General features: G+C 38.6%; 1 protein-coding gene across 2 annotated transcripts in view; it reads right to left on the reverse strand.

Annotated features, from left to right (window-relative positions):
• Positions 1 to 17868, reverse strand: part of KCNU1 (potassium calcium-activated channel subfamily U member 1) — a 144875-nt gene that overhangs the window by 60065 nt on the left and 66942 nt on the right. For both annotated transcript variants that reach the window (XM_013059246.2, XM_013059245.2), the window contains exon 19: positions 10241 to 10355. In XM_013059246.2, coding sequence (XP_012914700.1) covers positions 10241 to 10355 — 115 coding nt within the window. The remainder of the gene's footprint in view (positions 1 to 10240; positions 10356 to 17868) is intronic.

Below are 17868 nucleotides of genomic sequence, written 5' to 3' on the forward strand. Positions count from 1 at the left end.
CAAGAAAGTCCCTCTGGATGGAGGATATAATCAGGGTCAGCTTAGATAATCTGCTTATGCAGACTGTAAAAACATGTTTCTTCTGCGCTCTCCTTCCTGGTCCCAAATAGTCTTTTTTAAGATTTAGAGTCATTCACCTGACAAAGGCCCGTGACTTTGAAAAACAGAGGAGTGTAAATTCACCCAAGATGGTTTCTGCCTGCTTTATTCTTTAATATGTTCAACTTTTCCCCCCTTACAAATTAGCTGTTAAAAAAAAAAAAAAAAAAAAAAAGGAAGGGGGAAAAAAAAAAACAGAACGACAGATAGAATCCATATAAAGAGGTGAGAGCCTTGTGCCACTGGGCTCATTGATTTTTTTTTTTTTTCCTCCCTACATCAGACCTTGTTCCTGGGTGAGCTTAAGGGATGCAGATGGAAATCAATTACTTAGGGTCTGGGTGCCGAGAACTGTTCCTGGAAGACTGAGTTCATAGGCCAAGCAGACACTTGACCTGGCCCTACAAATTCTTCCCAGTTATTGTCTCCCTCTGAGCTATCTCTAAGTCTCTTAAAACTGGTTTCTGGTGTTGATCCACAAAAAGGATTTCTCAAGGATTAAAACAGAAATAAAGCAAGAAAAAAGGAAACATATTACCCATGGTCCTAGTGTTGAACACCTATGTGCTAAGCAAAAACTGAAACCAGGGACATCGAGAAAGGATCGAGAATATTCAGATCTACTCCCAAACCGTGTAAAGCCAGGCACAAGGTTTGGCTGACTATAAAATCTAACAGAATATTTTAGTGGAAGCAAATCTAGCTAATCAGTATGAAAGTGCTTTTCATAATATATTATTTTAAGAACTAGAAATATTAATGTATTCTTACTTGTGATAAAATGCAAATATAAAGGTCTTAATCCTAATAATCACTTCAGTCAAAAAATAAAGATTGTGAATAGTTTCATGTTGGAAGACCATTTACATTGTTCATGGTTACTAAGCCATACCTATGGATTAAGATGCTACTTGGAATCAAACTCTGTAAAGTTTGCTACTCTCCATTTCAGGCTCCTTTAGATCTTCCTATAAACATGTATATATGTATATACAGATGTGTATGAAGTATAAATGTATAAAGTAAATCATATATATATTTATACTATATCTATAAATATATTTATACTATATACATATATGATTTACTTAATTGATTGATTCTTATATAGGAACACCAGAATCTTCCCCAAAAGAGTAATTTATTCACAATGTATGCACTAGTGATTCTAAAAAATATGTATTAAAAATTTCTTCCATTATCTAAACTGAACATTTTACTGGAAATTTGAGACTAAAAATGGCAGCTTCTCTTACACTTATAAATTGCTTTATGATTTTTTTTAACTAGCTTTCTCCCACTAGTACCTTAAATATAGAGGAAATATAATAATACCTACATATCATTATGAGGAAACCAGAAAGTGGAGAGGCAGCAACCTGTCTGGGTTAAAACTGGAACTGGGATTAGAATTGCAGCTTCTAGAAGAGGGGTCAGCCTCATCTGATGGACAGAGGCTCCTGCAACAAAGAAAGCCAGCCTAGCAAGGGCAAGTGGTGGCACCGGATACCATCTTGTCTGGGAGTAGAGCTGTCTTTCCAATAAGACCCTGGGAGTAGAGAAAACTCTGGGTTTTAAAACAAAAATAAAGGAGTTGTTTCTTGTCTTTACGTAAGGGTTCTCCATAGAAGTACATATAGTGGCCCACTCATTTAGAGCATAAAACAGAGTAACATTGAGAAAAAAAAATACTTAATTTCCACATGTTTTAAGGAATGTGACTATTGCTTAAAGACAGGTGGGTTTGTAAATAAAAAAGGAACAGTGATTACTCAGCTTGTCTTGTGGCTTTGGGGAGATTAGAGGAGGGTTTCAAGAAGCCGGGTTATTTAGTTTACTTTTTAGCACTATCTGCAGCAATATTTCAGAGTGAAATAAGTAAAATATCTGTTCCTTTTCATTTGGCAGCAGCAAAGATCTCAGGAAAAAAAAAAATAAATAAGAAATATGTAATCCCTACGGCGTAATCCCAGGGTATGGAAACTCACTTCTTTTAAATACCTCCCTCTGGCATAATTGACTTTTCATATGCATTTTAATAATGGTATTTCAGCAGGTTGCAAGGGAATTTTTTTCTTCAGTTGTTGTTGTTGTAAATTATGGTTTGGAAAAAAAAAAAGTGTTAGAAATCTAATTGCATTTTCACTTATATTAACAAGTCAGCACAATCTTCCAGCATGTTTACCAAGCAATTCCAATATTTACAGCTGACCTAATTGGTTGTGGGGTAGAAGCAATGAACAATATTTTATTGTCCTTGTAGCTGCGCATGCGCTGAAGACAGCTGTGGCAGTGTGCAGCTACCCAGCAACCCTGAGGTTTTGCCTGCCCTGGTTGGCCTTCGTCCACCAGCTGAACAGAAGAGGACGCAGGGAGACAAAAGAGAGTGAGTCCTGGAGTGGAGTGGAGAGCAGTTTGTTAAAGACGCCTTTTCTCAATCTTCTCTTGACAAGAAAGACTTCCCAATTATTTGGGGGCTCTTAAAGACTCAGAATGAGGCTGTTCTTGGCAAGTTTGGATGAAAAATTAAAAAATAGTAGCAAGAAAGTTAACAAGGTATTGGGGGGACATCCTTGATATTTGATGCTGACTTGAGGACAATTATGGGCCTGTCTTTGACTTTCACTATCAAAGCCACCACGGTCTTTAGGAGCCTAAGGTGGGACTAACATAGGTTGCATTCTGATTTTCTAACATTCTTGGGGAAAGAGGTAAAAAGACCATTGTTCCTACCAGACAGAGACCATATTGCCTCATGGGAAGACAGGAATTTGGGTCTCCCTTTCTTTTTACTGAAGGTAAGTATAGTGGCTGCTCTGCCACTCCTCAGATTTAAATTGAAATGACATTTCTCTCTACGGCCTCTGTCTTACCTACTCAAGCTATTGGTGGTAACACAGATGTAGAGCGCTAATACGATTTTAGCAGAAAGCTGCTTTGAGGTGAATCTCCAGAACATCGGTTTAATTATTTTGTGTGACAGTCGTGCCTCCTGTGTCATGATAATAGCTGACATTCATTGAGTGCTTACTGTTTGCTAGGAACTGGGCCAAGAGCCTTACATTTAGTCTTCTCAGCCTCCTGAGATCAGCGCCCCTTGCTTTACAGAAGAGGGACCTGAGCCACAGTCCAGGAAGTGCCTTGCTCATGATCACATAGCATGGAAGTCATAGAGTTGAGATCTTATTTTCGATAGTCCATTTCTGGCATGTCCACCTTACCCATGGGACTGGGCAGCCTTCTACTCTATCACTCTTGCAACCTAAAAACTAAAATGCCATAGCATACAATAGGCTTTGATTTGCGATTTTCGATGTACCCAAAAGGCCCTCATTGAATGTCTCCTGAAAACATACCTCCCATTCTGGTTGATGCCTGAAAACCCATAGTTGGGGGAGTTCTTTAGCTGAACCCCTTGATCCCTGATAAGAGAAAAGCTACCCTTGGAAGGGCTAATATTTTCAGCTTGTGTTCTTGTAAATGATGGTTCAGATGCTGATGGGGATAGTAAGTAGCTGGGAAGTATGAGTCTTGGAGAAGGGTGATGGTGGGTGTCAAACAGAGAGCAAAGAACACAGAATGAAAAGTGTGACAGTTTTTCCTACATAAGTCACGTCCTCATCCTTGAAAAGTTTTACACAGAAAGCAGTAACTAAGCTTCCCATAATCTTCACCTTGTCTTATTGAGTTGGTCCTTTATATATGACCTTAAACAAACATGGCCTCATTCCTGCCTTTTAAGAGATTATAAATGACAAAAATGAAGACATGCAAAAACTAACTACTTAATGCAAATAAATATATGCACTCAGTAAGTGATCAGTTGTCCCACTGTAATTTTTATTTCCATATTAGAAGAGGCGCTTCCTCATCTTCCCAACCAACTAAATCAATGGAAATTTCCATACCCGAAAGTCCTAGGAGAATATGACTTCATTTTTCTTAAGACCTGTCCACAGATTAACAAAGAGGTTATAAAAGGCATTTGTCCCTCCTTTATTACAGCCTTCTAAGCTAGTCAGACAGCTAGAGCAAAGAAGACAGGAGTGATGGAAGGAATATGTTGAATTTTCCATGGAATTCCTCGGACATTTTTATGAAGCCTGAAGCTATTTTGTCTTCTATTTTTAAGTAATAATAAAAAAATATTATTCGTTAATCTGAATTATTCACTTGCTTAATAAATAACTGATGAATTATTCCTCTCTATATAGGACTTTGCTAGTATTGTGGCACTTTGCTTCTCAGAAATCTGATATTTGCCTCTAGGTACAAGACAAAAACTAGTTCTTTCCAAATTCTTACTCTTCTACTTGCTAGGACACTAGTTCTTTCACCTGTTTTTAGAACTCAGGCTCATTGGGCATAAAAATATAATTCCTACCTGTATACACGTATGTCTTTCTTTATCCCTACCCCCATACCTATCTGTACATGATGCGTTCATATTACTGTTTTCTTTGGACTTTGTATTAAGACTTGATGAAGATGTTTATTACACTTCATGACCAACCCACACCCCTGGTAGGGATTCCTACATACCCAAATACAATCAGTTGCTATGAGGGGGACATCTTTAGAGGTTCTAGAATCTATAAGACTGCAAACATAAGTGCTATCTGGACTCTTAGAGAAAGGTAACTCTGGAAAATCAAAAGCTGGCTGTACAGTATTAAGTACATGTGGGTTTCTAGAACATGACTTGAAATCCTACAGTAAGGGCAAATTCAATATGCATATATGCATAAAAGAATCAAAGAACACTTTAGATTTACTAGTTATGGACTCTATTTTATTCAAATAAAAAAGTCAATGCTTGTCCAGAGGGAAAGTCATTTTAAAAGCTTAATGGAAAGAAAGGAAGAAAGGAAGGAAAGTACCCGCTCAGACGATGTTATAACCTCAGTTTCTGTAGAAAGCTCAGATAGGATGTAGAGAACCATGTGTGGTGATTTATGCCCAATATTCTGACCCTGGAAAGACCCTAAAAACTGTTCCTCAGTAGCAGTCCAGACATCACTGAGGTTAAAAGATGGTGTTTCTTTTGCCTGGATCATCTGGGGCACAGAATTTAATAAGACGTGTAGAACTGAGAATAAAACGACAAGAAGGTCCAGCTTTCTTTCCCAGCTGTGTGTGGGGGCGGGGGTGAGGGTGTGAGTGTGCATAGTATCTGAAAGTGAGCAGTCTAGGGACAGATGTCTCAGGAGGCATCCGTGAGAATAAATTATATAGGGCTGGGAATGGGTGTGACAGAAGGGACACAATTTCCCCCAGTTAGATGCATTTCCCCGTGTACTTATGGAAGGTACACTTCTGACACTAACAAGCTTCTGACCTGGCAGGGGATATAATGGCGGTCCTTCTGGATGGACTGTAATTTGCTCAGAAACTGAAGATTGCCATTAAATCAGCTGTGCTGGAAGACACTGAGGAACAGCCAAAGAGAGAGCTGCAGTTGCCATGGAAAAGTGTTGCTGAGGGGGAACAGCAGACTACAGGCAGATGTGGACATGGTGAAGTGACCACACCAGTGGGAGGTTCTGTATCACAGATCTTCGCTGAAAACCCTGATGATCTGCTCCATTGAGCTGATGGTCTGTGGATGGTGGGTGGTAGACAGTGAATGTAATTTTGGAAGTTCTGAAACTTGACCCTCTCCTTCTGAATGTGAAAGAAATTGGTTGCAAAAGCATGAAAATCTAAGAGCCAGAAAAATAGTGGCAAAGAAGGATGGGGGAGCAGAACAACAACAGCAGGGACCGTTTTCCACTTGCTCAATTTTGACTGTGTGTTAGGCTTTACATAAGAACTTAATCTGTGTTATCTTGATTATTATCTATTATATTATCTCTATTTTGCTGAAGAGAAAACTGAAGCATAAAGGCTAAAGAGGATGGTGGTCCAGGATTCATGCCTGTTGTAGGGACAATGCTTATGACTGGTATCTGTGGGACACTTGACCTTTAAGGAACTAAGTTTGGCTTAGACATTAAGAGAGAAAAACATGGCACTCATGGTCTCTTGTGTCTCATGGAGAGTATGAAGATGAAGTTGATAACATATGTACATATGATCTGAGTCATAGGTTACAAAGATATGGTGGGAAGGGAAATTATGCAGGAAAGTACAGTATTTAGATTTCAATATAGTCTGTAACAGTTGAATTAAATAGATCCCTATTTAATCTCTAGAGGGACGATCCCTAGAGAAGGGCTGATATGCCCAATGAAGACAAATCTTTCTGTTGGAAATGGTTTCTTCTCCTGACCCAGATCTATCATAAACTTCTTGGAAATTTCTGCCTCCTCTACTTCACTTGATTAGATATCTGTCAATATGTGTTTGAGTTTATAAACACCTACTTTTTAAAAATACTGGATGGTTTAGTGTGGTTGTTGCATTACTGGTCAGTCACTCCATAATGCAAACTAGCTGTATCTAAATCTTTTTTTTTTTTGTAATATCTAATTAAAATCAGTTTTACTGAAAAATTAAATAACTGTAGAATGGTAGAATGGATAGAACAGTCTCCAGATCACCTAAATCAGGGTGACCCTAATAAAGAAATTGGAAATGAGGACTGAGAGGCTATAGGAGCGGTTGAAACACATTCTTATTTATCATAAAATTTTGCCTAAGTCTAACTGGACCGCCATGGAAAGGAAGAGGAAATATTCATTTTTGCTCTGTCCTATTACATGACCTCTTGGTATAAAGACACAGAACTCAACTGAATAGAGCTACTGTTTGTTTATTAATTCAACAAACACACATTTAACTACCACTTATTAAACAGACTTTTGTGTGCTAGTCTAAGAACCTACCTGCTATTTATAACATTACTTATTCTATGGGAAGAGAAAGACCCCAGGGATGCAAAGAAATACTGGATTATAACTTCTGTATAAGTTAGGGCTGTCTCTATTGCTTCAAGTACTAAGAATAGAAGAGAGTAGTTTCTGAACTTACTGGAAAACCCACTGGTGGCCTGAAGATTACATCTTTGAAAGCACCAAGCCCTTGTCAGCAAAACTATAAATAATATTATGCTGTTTTGGGTATGTGAATGTAATACTATTAACACATCAGAAATGGATCACAAATAGCACATACCGCACATTTTATATCCCCCCCCCAATAGTGACTACTTGTCTCCATTAAGCCTTCAGGTTTATTTTACCACTCATTGTTAATCAGGACATATGTTTGTCAATTTGTTAACTGGAGTTATTTTTGCCCTGTAAAAGAAAAAAGAAAAGAAGAGAAAAGAAGAGAAAAGAAAAGAGAAAAACAAAACAAAGACAAAAACAAAACAAAACTAAACAAAATTAAACACACCCTATTCTATAGCACTAAGTGGAAGAAGGTTATAATTGATCCCATTAACACTGTACTTAAATCAACTGAGCTAACCAACACCATTGGTGAAATATCACAGAAATGTACCCACAAATGGCTCATGTATATATATGAAATGTGTAACACTAACTGATAGTATGACTCTGATTAGTTTTAGAAATCTGTAGTTCAAGTGAACATATCTTGCTTGTCAATTAAGAGGTACGGATGACTTCAGCATCATCTTTAGAGATGGTCTGGATGGCTAACTTTCATGATCTCTGACCTTCTTTATGGGCTCTTAAAGCATATTCAGTAATGCCCCCAGCCAGATACAGGGCTGACAGGCTCAGTCTGTGGGCGGACCATGCCATCCAGATCAATCTTCCTTTTAGATGCTTGCTTTGGACCATTTCCTTATTTATCATAGACAGTGGAGGGATTAAAGACAATGGGAAACATACCAATATGTTATTTCATTGTTATAGCTGTGATAAAGAATAGCAGGGGGGAAAAGTCTGTAAAACTGAATGGCTACATTTACATTTAAATATTTTCTGTAGTGTTTGGTATTCATTACTTGCGGATCCTCTGTTATCAGAGAAAAAATGTGGGAAAAGAATCAATGACAACATAAGCATGGCTGGAGCACTTCATGTGTTATCCTATATGCTATCTTTATATTCTTGAAAACAATTTTTAAATGTAAATCATGTTTTTGTAAGAATTGTGTATTAACATAAACATAACATATACACAAATACACACATGCACAATACCAATAGCTAAGAATGTATTCTTTAAAAAAAAAAAAAGATTTTATTTATTTACTTGACAGAGAGAGAGATCACAAGTAGACAGAGAGACAGGCAGAGAGAGATGGGGAAGCAGGCTCTGAGCTGAGCAGAGAGCCTGATGCCGGGCTCGATCCCAGGACCCTGAGATCATGACCTGAGCGGAAGGAAGAGGCTTAACCCACTGAGCCACTAGGCGCCGCTAAGAATATATTCTTGAGAAATTTGTGATGTTATGTTTCACAACACTCAAACACACATTCTCACCTCTAGTCAGATAAGCTGGTAGATAAGCAGGTTTCCCCCTGGCTTTCCCTTGTTGTAGCCTTCAAAGGAGTTGAGATGCCTACTCTCTCCTACCTTTAATCCTACCTGCCACAGGAAACTTTCTGGAACAATCCATCCATCCCTTATTGACCTCTTCTTCCTCTGACCTCCTGGCAGAATCATTGATGTAGCATAGGAAGGAGTGCTGCTTTTTTGGCTTCTGATTTATTTTATAGCAATTCATTTTGTTTACCCAACTAGATTGCATGGGGGTTGAAACATCATTTCTATATCTACAAATGCATCAAGCAGAGTGCCTATATAGCACATGGAGATACTCAATAAAAACCTATTAACCTATTTCCCAACCATCTTAAGAGTAAAAATATTTGCAAATCCCAATTATAGTGAGTAGCTATTTTGCTGTCATTAAGGGTAAGACAAAATGTGAATTCCTGCAATACCATAGCACTTTCCTCCACACAGTTCTTAATCCTTTCCCACAGATTATCTCAGACTGATTAAATGTTGGAATAGAAGGCAAGGAAGGGCAGAATCTGTAAGTCCTAGGACTTCTATATTCCTCTTGGAAAGTGCACAAGGGAAGAAGTAGCACCTTTGGTGGCTCAGACATTAATGCCGGCCTCACCTGCAGGAGTTAACTAGCCTCTGTTAACTAGGAGTTAACAGCCTCTGTTAACTAGGCCCATCTATAAAGAACTCCCAATTAAACAGAAGCATGATTCTTCATATATTAAAAGAAAGAAATAAGTTACTAAAAAAAAAGGATCAAGGATTTATTTCAAAATCTAACTCCTTGAAGGCTCTGTACTTACTAATTATAATAAGGAACATCTATTGAGGATTTACTGTTGACCAAGAATCAAAGCACTTTAAATACCTAATCTAATTCAATTAATAGAAAAAACCTACAAAGTATTCATGACTATTACACTCCTTTAATGTAGCAAAACTGAGACACCTAGAAGTAAAGCAACTTGCCCAAGATCACACAGTTTAAAGTGAGCATTTCAACTTAAACCTAACCCTAGTCCTCATCTACATTATGTAATGTCAATGCACAATGACCATGTTCTGCTGGTAGTACAGGATTTACCTGGAGACTGTCACAATCATTAAAAATTTTCCTGGTATAGTACAGGCACTAACCTGAAATGTTGGCAACATATGATAAAGCTATGCACAATCAACTTTGAGGTGAAAGAACTTTTAGATTGACCCTCTATTTAAAATCAGCTGAACAGATCACCCTCTACCTCTAACTCTGCGTTCTGGTAATCAAGATTTTAATATACTACAAGAAAAAAAGAGTGAGGAAGGAGGCATTATTTGACCCTGTTTTGCAGACTGGGTAACAAAAGCAATCTCATCATCGGTTTGTTGTAAATAGGTGATGGATTAATAATAGAAATTGGGAATAACTGAAATTTCACCCCAATCTACGTGTGTAGAGTGCCTGAAAGGTGATCAGAGAGAAAACTGAGTACAGGACCTTTGGTTATCACAGGTAGAAAGTATTTTGAGCCACACAGCAAGGAGATTTGTTTGTTTAGATGACTGACATTGTGAGAAGCAGAGATGAATTTACGTTGGTGAGGAAAAATTCCACTGGTCACTATAAAGGCTGATAAAGCCAACATTCTTGTTTACATCACATTTTTTATTGTCCAAGGGTCCTCAGAAACCCACAGGGAACCAGGGTTCTCTGAGGCTCTTACCTGGTGGCGAGGGTCACATTGCTTATCATTTTCTGCTGTCCCCATATCATACAGTCATGCACTGTAGAATCAGAGAATTCTCTCACAGTGTTTTTCTTCACCATCACCGTTGTCCCTGCAAGAACACAGGAATCTTAATGAGTCGTCATATCTTTCTGGAAGGTATTTTTGAGCCATCTCTACTGACTAGGCTTTTGGCTAGGGAGAGGGTGAGATTCTTAGCCACAGACCAATTCTAAGAGGATGAATTATAGAAATCTCTTTCATTTCCTTCTGCAGAGTTAGGGGGTGGAAAATGATTGTGAGAACTTCAATACCATATGGATGCTTAAAAAAGCACCTACTGAGTTGCTGCTGTACCTTCTTAAGACATCACCCCCTCTTCTCACCCAAGTGTAGCATCCAGGGGGCCTTCCTGCCACAGGCAGGGTCTGCAGCCAAGTATGGACTCCAAGAAAGGATCACTATACAAGTCCCCTTCTCCCCTTCTGCAGATACTACTCACGCTGCATTCTATTCTCAGTGGATACTGCCTTTTACTTTATTCTTTCCCTCAAAGGATTCCTTTATTATTAATTTTAACTTTTGAAAAATTTTGATCTTACATGGGTTGGGCCTCAAAATATTTGTGAATTTCCAAACCTGGAAGTAACACAAAGGCAAATAATCTTCTCATCTGCAAAATGGGGATGAAGCTGGGGTTTCAAAGGGTGACTGTGAAGCCAAATGAAAGAATGTTTTAAATTTAATAATTAAATGAGCCATATGAAGCTGCTCTGAGATAGAAAAAAACTGACACATGAGCCCTTACTTCTTCTTGCACCCATATGTTGGTATTCAATCAAGCCTTTCTTATTCCAGGACCCAGATTCAACCTGGGAACCTTTTCAACACACTGGATTAGGGCATCATTACTGGTTGAATAAGAATTGGCACTTAGTATTATGATAAGAAATTATCGTTCTGAAGGATGCTTGGAAGTTAAATGCTTCTCTTTCATTCTCCAAGGACCCTGCATTATCCTTCTGCCTGAACCAAATTCCTGGGTGATCAGAGATGCAGAACAGTCTGAGAAGTTATCAAGGAGATGGACAAAGTCAAAGAGCAGCCATCACTCTTATTTTTCCTTGCCCACCCAAGTGGAGAAAAGAAACATGGCCCTTTCTTCCTGTGTCAATTTAAGAATTATCTGTGTACTAAGACTACTCTTTTTTCATGTGGAACAAACTTTAAATCCACATATCACCAGGTTTTAGACAATGGCTGGCAGAAAGAACCACACAGTATCTTAGTTTCCCTCTTCTTTTGATGTAATGTTTTCTGACCCATTCTAATCTATAGAAAATATCAACTGAGTGAAAACATACTTCTGGAAGAAAAGAGACCTCCTTTGGATATGTGATTTGTCAACTTAAATCAGCAGTAACTGCATCACACAGGTGTTCTAAGAGCCAGGTTTGGAATAAGACTGCTCCCTCCCTATAATCCTCAGGTGCCTTCACTTAGGTATGGGGGCTTGATGGGGGTTTTCGGATTGACTGGTGTTTCTTTATTTCCTGGTTACCTTTTGCCCTGGGGGAAATGGCTCAGGGACAGAACATCTGAAGAAAATTCTGAGTGAGGACTGACATGTCAACTGTCAGTCTTTAAAGCTAGCCGCTAAGTACATGTGATAGAAGCTGAGGTATGGAATGCAAAAGGCAACATGCCCAAACTGGCTTAGGAACAATGGAACTTTCGGGAAGTCTCTGCTTTTTCAAAGCCTAACTCGGCAGCCAACATTTGCCAGGTATTAAGAAATGGGTGGGAAAGGATAAGTGGGTGAGGCAAATGCTAGGTATCAACTGCTCAAATTTTTTGCTAAAGCTTTGAATCTTCCCTTGTGTCATTCTTAAGAAAATCTCTTCTGAAAACACATTAAAGATCTGTATAATCTTGAAAGCTTTCATAGTTATGGAAGTATATGCATGTGGGGGTCAGAAAGAGCAGCCTGCATGAGGGCTGGGGGCACCTCAGGCTGTGGGTGGACTGCCTGGAGGCAAAAGGTGAACCGGCCCCGTGACCTCTCTCGGTCTCTTCCAACTCTAATTCTAATCCTAATGACCTTTGCAAACTGTCTAAAAGTGTTCTCTCTAGCAGGTTGCAGACAGGGCAGTTAAGAATGTGCAACATCTATTGTTGCCTTTGCCCCCAGTTTCTAGGCTGCTTCAAACAACTGAGGAAAAAGCAAAGAATACCATCAAAATCAGAAGCCAAAGTACTCTCTCTCAAGGCAGTTAATAAGCAACTGAAGTTTCCCTGATTACATTCTAAAGCAGTTTGATCACTTTATTTAGTTATATTTTTATCTATCTACAGCTGACAGTGTGTAAATATTTTTTCATATTTTAGGCAAGAAAAGAACAGAATGGATTTTTGCCTTACACTCTAGCTACACTGTTAACATCTTGTCATGGCTTCCTATGACCTCCCTATAGATATTTCAAAGGTTTCTGGATAAAGCATTAGACATCAAAAAGGACATGACATCTAACACCTGTGAATGACTGAAAAGAATTAAGTCCCTATAAAAAGGCCAATATTTTGATTAAATTTCTCTCTTCTTCAAGAAATGATACCCTTGGAAGCTATAGGCAAGCATTTTCCTCTTTGGCATACGTGATAGGACTGCATATGAAGACATGCCTCATATATAATTTCCATATAGATAGTAGTAATTCTACCCCTTTCTATCTCCTTCAAGAAATCTTGTGACAACAACACTAAAAAGTGATATCATATATTCTGGATAAGAATATGAGATGACTCTAGGAGATGAAGAAGAAACAGAACAACAGATCAAGTCAGGGCCTTCATCTTACAAAAGGAAGGATAGCATTCATCTATCTGCTTTTTTAGTATTATTATTTATATATCCATTCATGATCAGAAGGTTTTTTTCAAGAAAATATAGCCATGAAGGATGACATGGATTGGCATAAAAAAGAGGCTAGAACCAGGAAAACCAGCTCAGAAGCTATTATAATCACTGGGATGAGACATATAGAAGGCCATAGCTGAGGTGGAGATGGACACCAAAGACTGGAGAAAATGGAGCCCTGCCGTCACCTATAGGATTAGAATAACAACTGTCATGAATAGAAGAATACAAGATACTTGTGTATGGTCTTTGTAGTTATCAAGTTACTTTCCTTTATATTGAGATTCAGTGGACGTGTGGTCCTTGACCCTGCTTCAGAGAAGAAGAGTCATCTAAGAACCCCTTCTGTTCTCTCTCCTATCTAAAGCCACTGGTATAGGAGAAGAGCTCTGATGGGACTTCAGGGATGCTCAGGTAAGCCAAACCAGGGAGACCACCTGGTACATTCATTCAGACATTTCTATCTCAGCTGTCTGGGTTTGGAATTCTCCTCCCTGGGAAACTGTGGCTGGGGTGACTCCTATCTTAAAGAGATCAATTAGTCTTGGATATTAATGAAAAACGTGACCCAGGGATAAACCTTAAAGAGAATTGTGAAATGGGCTAAATTCAAATTCGGACCACAGATCCAAACCACTCCTATCGTCACCTCCTGCTCTTGACGCCTTTCATATCCTCTTTCCAATTTCTTTTTCAAAATTCCTCTCTCCTTTAGGTACGACTCCAGGGCAAAATTTAACATTTTAATGAGGACTCTAAAACAGTGCTCAGGGCGTGGAATTAGGGAAATCTGGACACAACTTTCCTCAGGGCCATTTTCTTATTGCTCATCTGTATGCCACCACCCCACCAGTGCATACAGATACTCCTGTAAGTTCCTCCTTGCCCTGGTTAAGGACCACTACTCTACAGCCTGAGGCATCTGAGATTCCAGTGGTGAAATAGCAGGCAGTGATCTGTATAGTTAGGGCTGGAGAAGTTCCTGCCCAATAATTTACCTAACTATAGTAAGTAGAAAAACAGAAAGACTACTCCTCCTGATTTGAAGTCTAGCCCTGCTAGTCTTCCTGGTCTGAACCCCAAAACATCAGGGAATGGGCTAAAATAAGTATAGTCCACTAAGACTTCTCTGCCAATTCTTATTTCATCTGCATTTCATTGATGAGAAAAAAAAAATAATGAGATTCTTTTGGAGCTTATGTTCCCACAGGTAATATGATAATTAACATACATATACTTACTATTTTCCAGGTACTGGTCTTAATGCTTTTTATATTAATATGCTCAATTTGTATACTCTTTATGTGCTAATATTCTCATTTAATCTTCTGAGATATGTGATATTATCATCAGCATTTTACAATAATCGGAAGCACAATAAGAGTTTGAATAATTTGCTTAAAGGCACACAGCTAAGAGGTGGCCAATGCAGAATCTATGTTCTTCACTACCACACTATGCTGCCTCTTGAAAATGTTTAGATTATAAATTTAAGTGGAGAACCTCTGATGTGGTTTCAGCTTAGAAAAATGCAAGTAATCAAAGGCAAGAGGGATTATAAATCACTGAACATCAGAACTGAAAAGGGCCATTGAGATGACAAAAACTGCCCAGTCTGGAAGTAATGACAACACTGAGACCTGCAAAAGTAGCATATCTTCCCTTAACCACAGTAAATCAGTGGCACAGTTGTCGTTAGCATTCAAGTCTTCTGAACTCTCAATTAGCATAGCAGGAGCAAGAAATTGGTGGGAACTGAGCAAACTCAATTAACTCGAGAACGAAATGGTTATTAGAAAAGAGTAGACTGGGGATACTCTGCTCTGAAACATGAAATACTCAACCTGAAATTTCTACTAATCCAAAGTCAGAAAATTTTTCTATTTTGCTATTTATTACTAGGTTCTTAAGTCCTTTTTGAAAGCTAATTTGCTGGAAGAACTTCCAGATATTATTATGACTCTTAAATCTCTAAGGTTGAAGAACCCCCTTCTATAGTGATGTCCTTTTGGGCGCATTTTGATGAGAACTCTCTCCAGATTCAAATTCCTACATAAGCTTACTTCCCTAGCTGCCAGACCTGTGAGCATTTCATAGTACTCTGCTGCCATCATCTGGTAAACTGAAGTCAAGAACAGCTGACACCTCCCACTATTTCATCATCTGGGTACCAGATTATTTGATAAGAGTTCTCTAGGACACACGGGATAGGCATGCCAGGAGTGGTGACTAAGGATCAGTGCCAGGCAGGAAGAAGAAAAGATCCTATTATGAGAAGAATAAAATATTCTGAGAATTTTGATCACTACAGGGAAACTCAAACATTTGATTATAGGTTAAAAATCTTACTAATCTATTCCCTAGGTATTATTAAATGCATGTTACAGAGATGGGTAAAATTTAGCATATCTACAAATATGATGGCAGAGCCTTTCTATTTATGGAAAAATCTTTCCCTCTTTAGACTAGAGCAACTTCCTGCTTTAAAATATATATAGTAAGGGCACCTGGGTGGTTCCGTTGATTAAATGTCGGACTCTTGATTTTGTCTCAGGGGTCCTGAGATCAAGTTCCACCCAGAATGGAGCCTGCTTAAGATTCTCTCTCTCCCTTTACCTCTGCTCCTCTCCCCCCTGCTTGTTCACTCTCTCTTTCTTGCCCTCAAAAAATAAAATAAAATGTAAAATCACACTTAAAACCTTGCTAAAGGGGTGATTTTTAATTTTTATAAAACACCTTTGCTTTGAAAAATGGCTAACAAAAGTGCACACATATATGTGTGTATACTGAGCTTGCAAAAGTTTGACTTATATACTATATTTACAGAAATACATCCACTGTGTGAAACCATACTAAATTTTCATATATTATAAAGATACATGTAGTGAGATGATACTTTTAATGTATTATTTTTTCTTTCTTCACCCCCTTTTTAATGGATATTTATCCTATTTATTCATTCTCATCCCTTGCCTCAAAAAGAGTCATAGGTTATAGAACACAAAAGGAGTCAATGTTTGGCTTCTGAATCTAAAATAGGGTTTCAAAACCCATTTAATTCACAATCTTCAGACACCCATTTAATTCACAATCTTTAGACTTAAGCATTCAGTGGCAACCCTATGGACAATAGAGATATCAGGTTACCCTCATCCTAGCTCAAACTGAAGGCAGAGTTTCTACAGTGAGAAAATCAAACCAGGAAGACAAGAGGCTACCACCACTGCCCAGTGCCCCGCTCAAAAAGCAGATGTGTTGCTTCGAGAGAAGTCTCCAGCTCTGGAGCAGTGGCTCAGACATTCTGACCAGAAGGAGAGGCAGGCCATTAGAACAGCAAATGCTGAAGCTCTTCCCAAGGGAGCTTCTTTTATTTGGACAAGTATGGAAAATTTCAAGCTCAAAGGTGCTTTTGAAAACAATGGTGATTTTGGTGGCAAACAATTAGGTTGAGGTTGGTAGCTCCATGAGAGCAATAAGGTAAACCATAGGCCAGAGTTTACTACAGTGAGACAGGAAAAGAGAGAGCTAAGAAGTGCTCTCTTTGGGTCAGAAGGGACCTCAAAGACTGGCCTTAAAAATTAGTCCTGCAACGGGACCCACATTTAATTGAGTAATACCTTAGAACAATATAAGCCTGAGGGTATTGTCAAGAATAATAGAATCAACAGAAACCAGTAGTACACCCCAAGAGCTGGGTATGATACCAACAGAGACAGAAAGATGAAAAGAGAGATCAGGGAAGGAGACAGTACCAAGAGCCCTTATCAAAACCACCATCAACCCCTGCTGACCATGTGCCAAGTCAAGGTTACACTCTGATGAGAAATATCAGAGTCTTAATGCTGCCAGGGGAATAGACTTCAATGAAATAGTCAATCCCAATCACTAATTCATTAATCAAACAAGCAATGACAACAAACTCTGGTATCCAGAGTTGCTACATTATATTGTCTAAAAGTTTAGTTTTCGACAAGAACAGCAAAATTATGAGATATGTAAAGAAGCCGGAAAACATGAACCATACACAGGGGTAAAAAAAAAAAAAAAAAAAAAGAGGCAGACAACATAAATGGCCTGTGCAAGGAAGGGTCCAGATGTCCCACTTAGCAGACAAATTCTTCAGAGCAGCTACTACAAATATGCTATAAGAATTTAAAAAAACACGATTCAATAAATAAAGGCATGTTGACAATGTCTTTTCAAAGAGACAATAATAAACAGATGGAAATTATAAAAAAAGGAACCCAAAGGAAATTCTATACTTGAAAAGTTTACTAATTGAAGAGGGGTTAATGGACTGAAGAGTGTCCCCCCAATTCATGTCTACTTGGAATCTCAGAATGTGACTGCTCTGGGCTGAACTGTGTCCTTCCCAAATTCATATGCTGAAGCCCTAACTCCCAGTGTGATTGTATGTGGAGATAGAGACTTCATAGAAGTAATTTAGGCCAAATGAGGACCCTGATTGGATAGGAATAGTATTCTTATAAGAAGAGGAAGAGAGACCAGAACTTGATGTCTGCCATTTGAGGACACTGGGGGAAGGTGGTTATCTATAAGCCAGGAACAGACCTCTCTCCAGAAACTGAGTTGGCTGGTACCTTGATCTTGGGACTTCTGGCCTCCAGAACCATGAGAAAATAAATTCCTCCTGATTAAGCCATCCCAGTCCCTGGTTGTTTTGTTTTGTTTTGTTTTGTTTTGTTTT

The sequence above is a fragment of the Mustela putorius genome, unplaced genomic scaffold, assembly GCF_011764305.1.
Source record: "Mustela putorius furo isolate JIRA1106 unplaced genomic scaffold, ASM1176430v1.1 tig00003976_pilon_pilon_pilon, whole genome shotgun sequence".
Classification (NCBI taxonomy): Eukaryota; Metazoa; Chordata; class Mammalia; order Carnivora; family Mustelidae; genus Mustela; species Mustela putorius.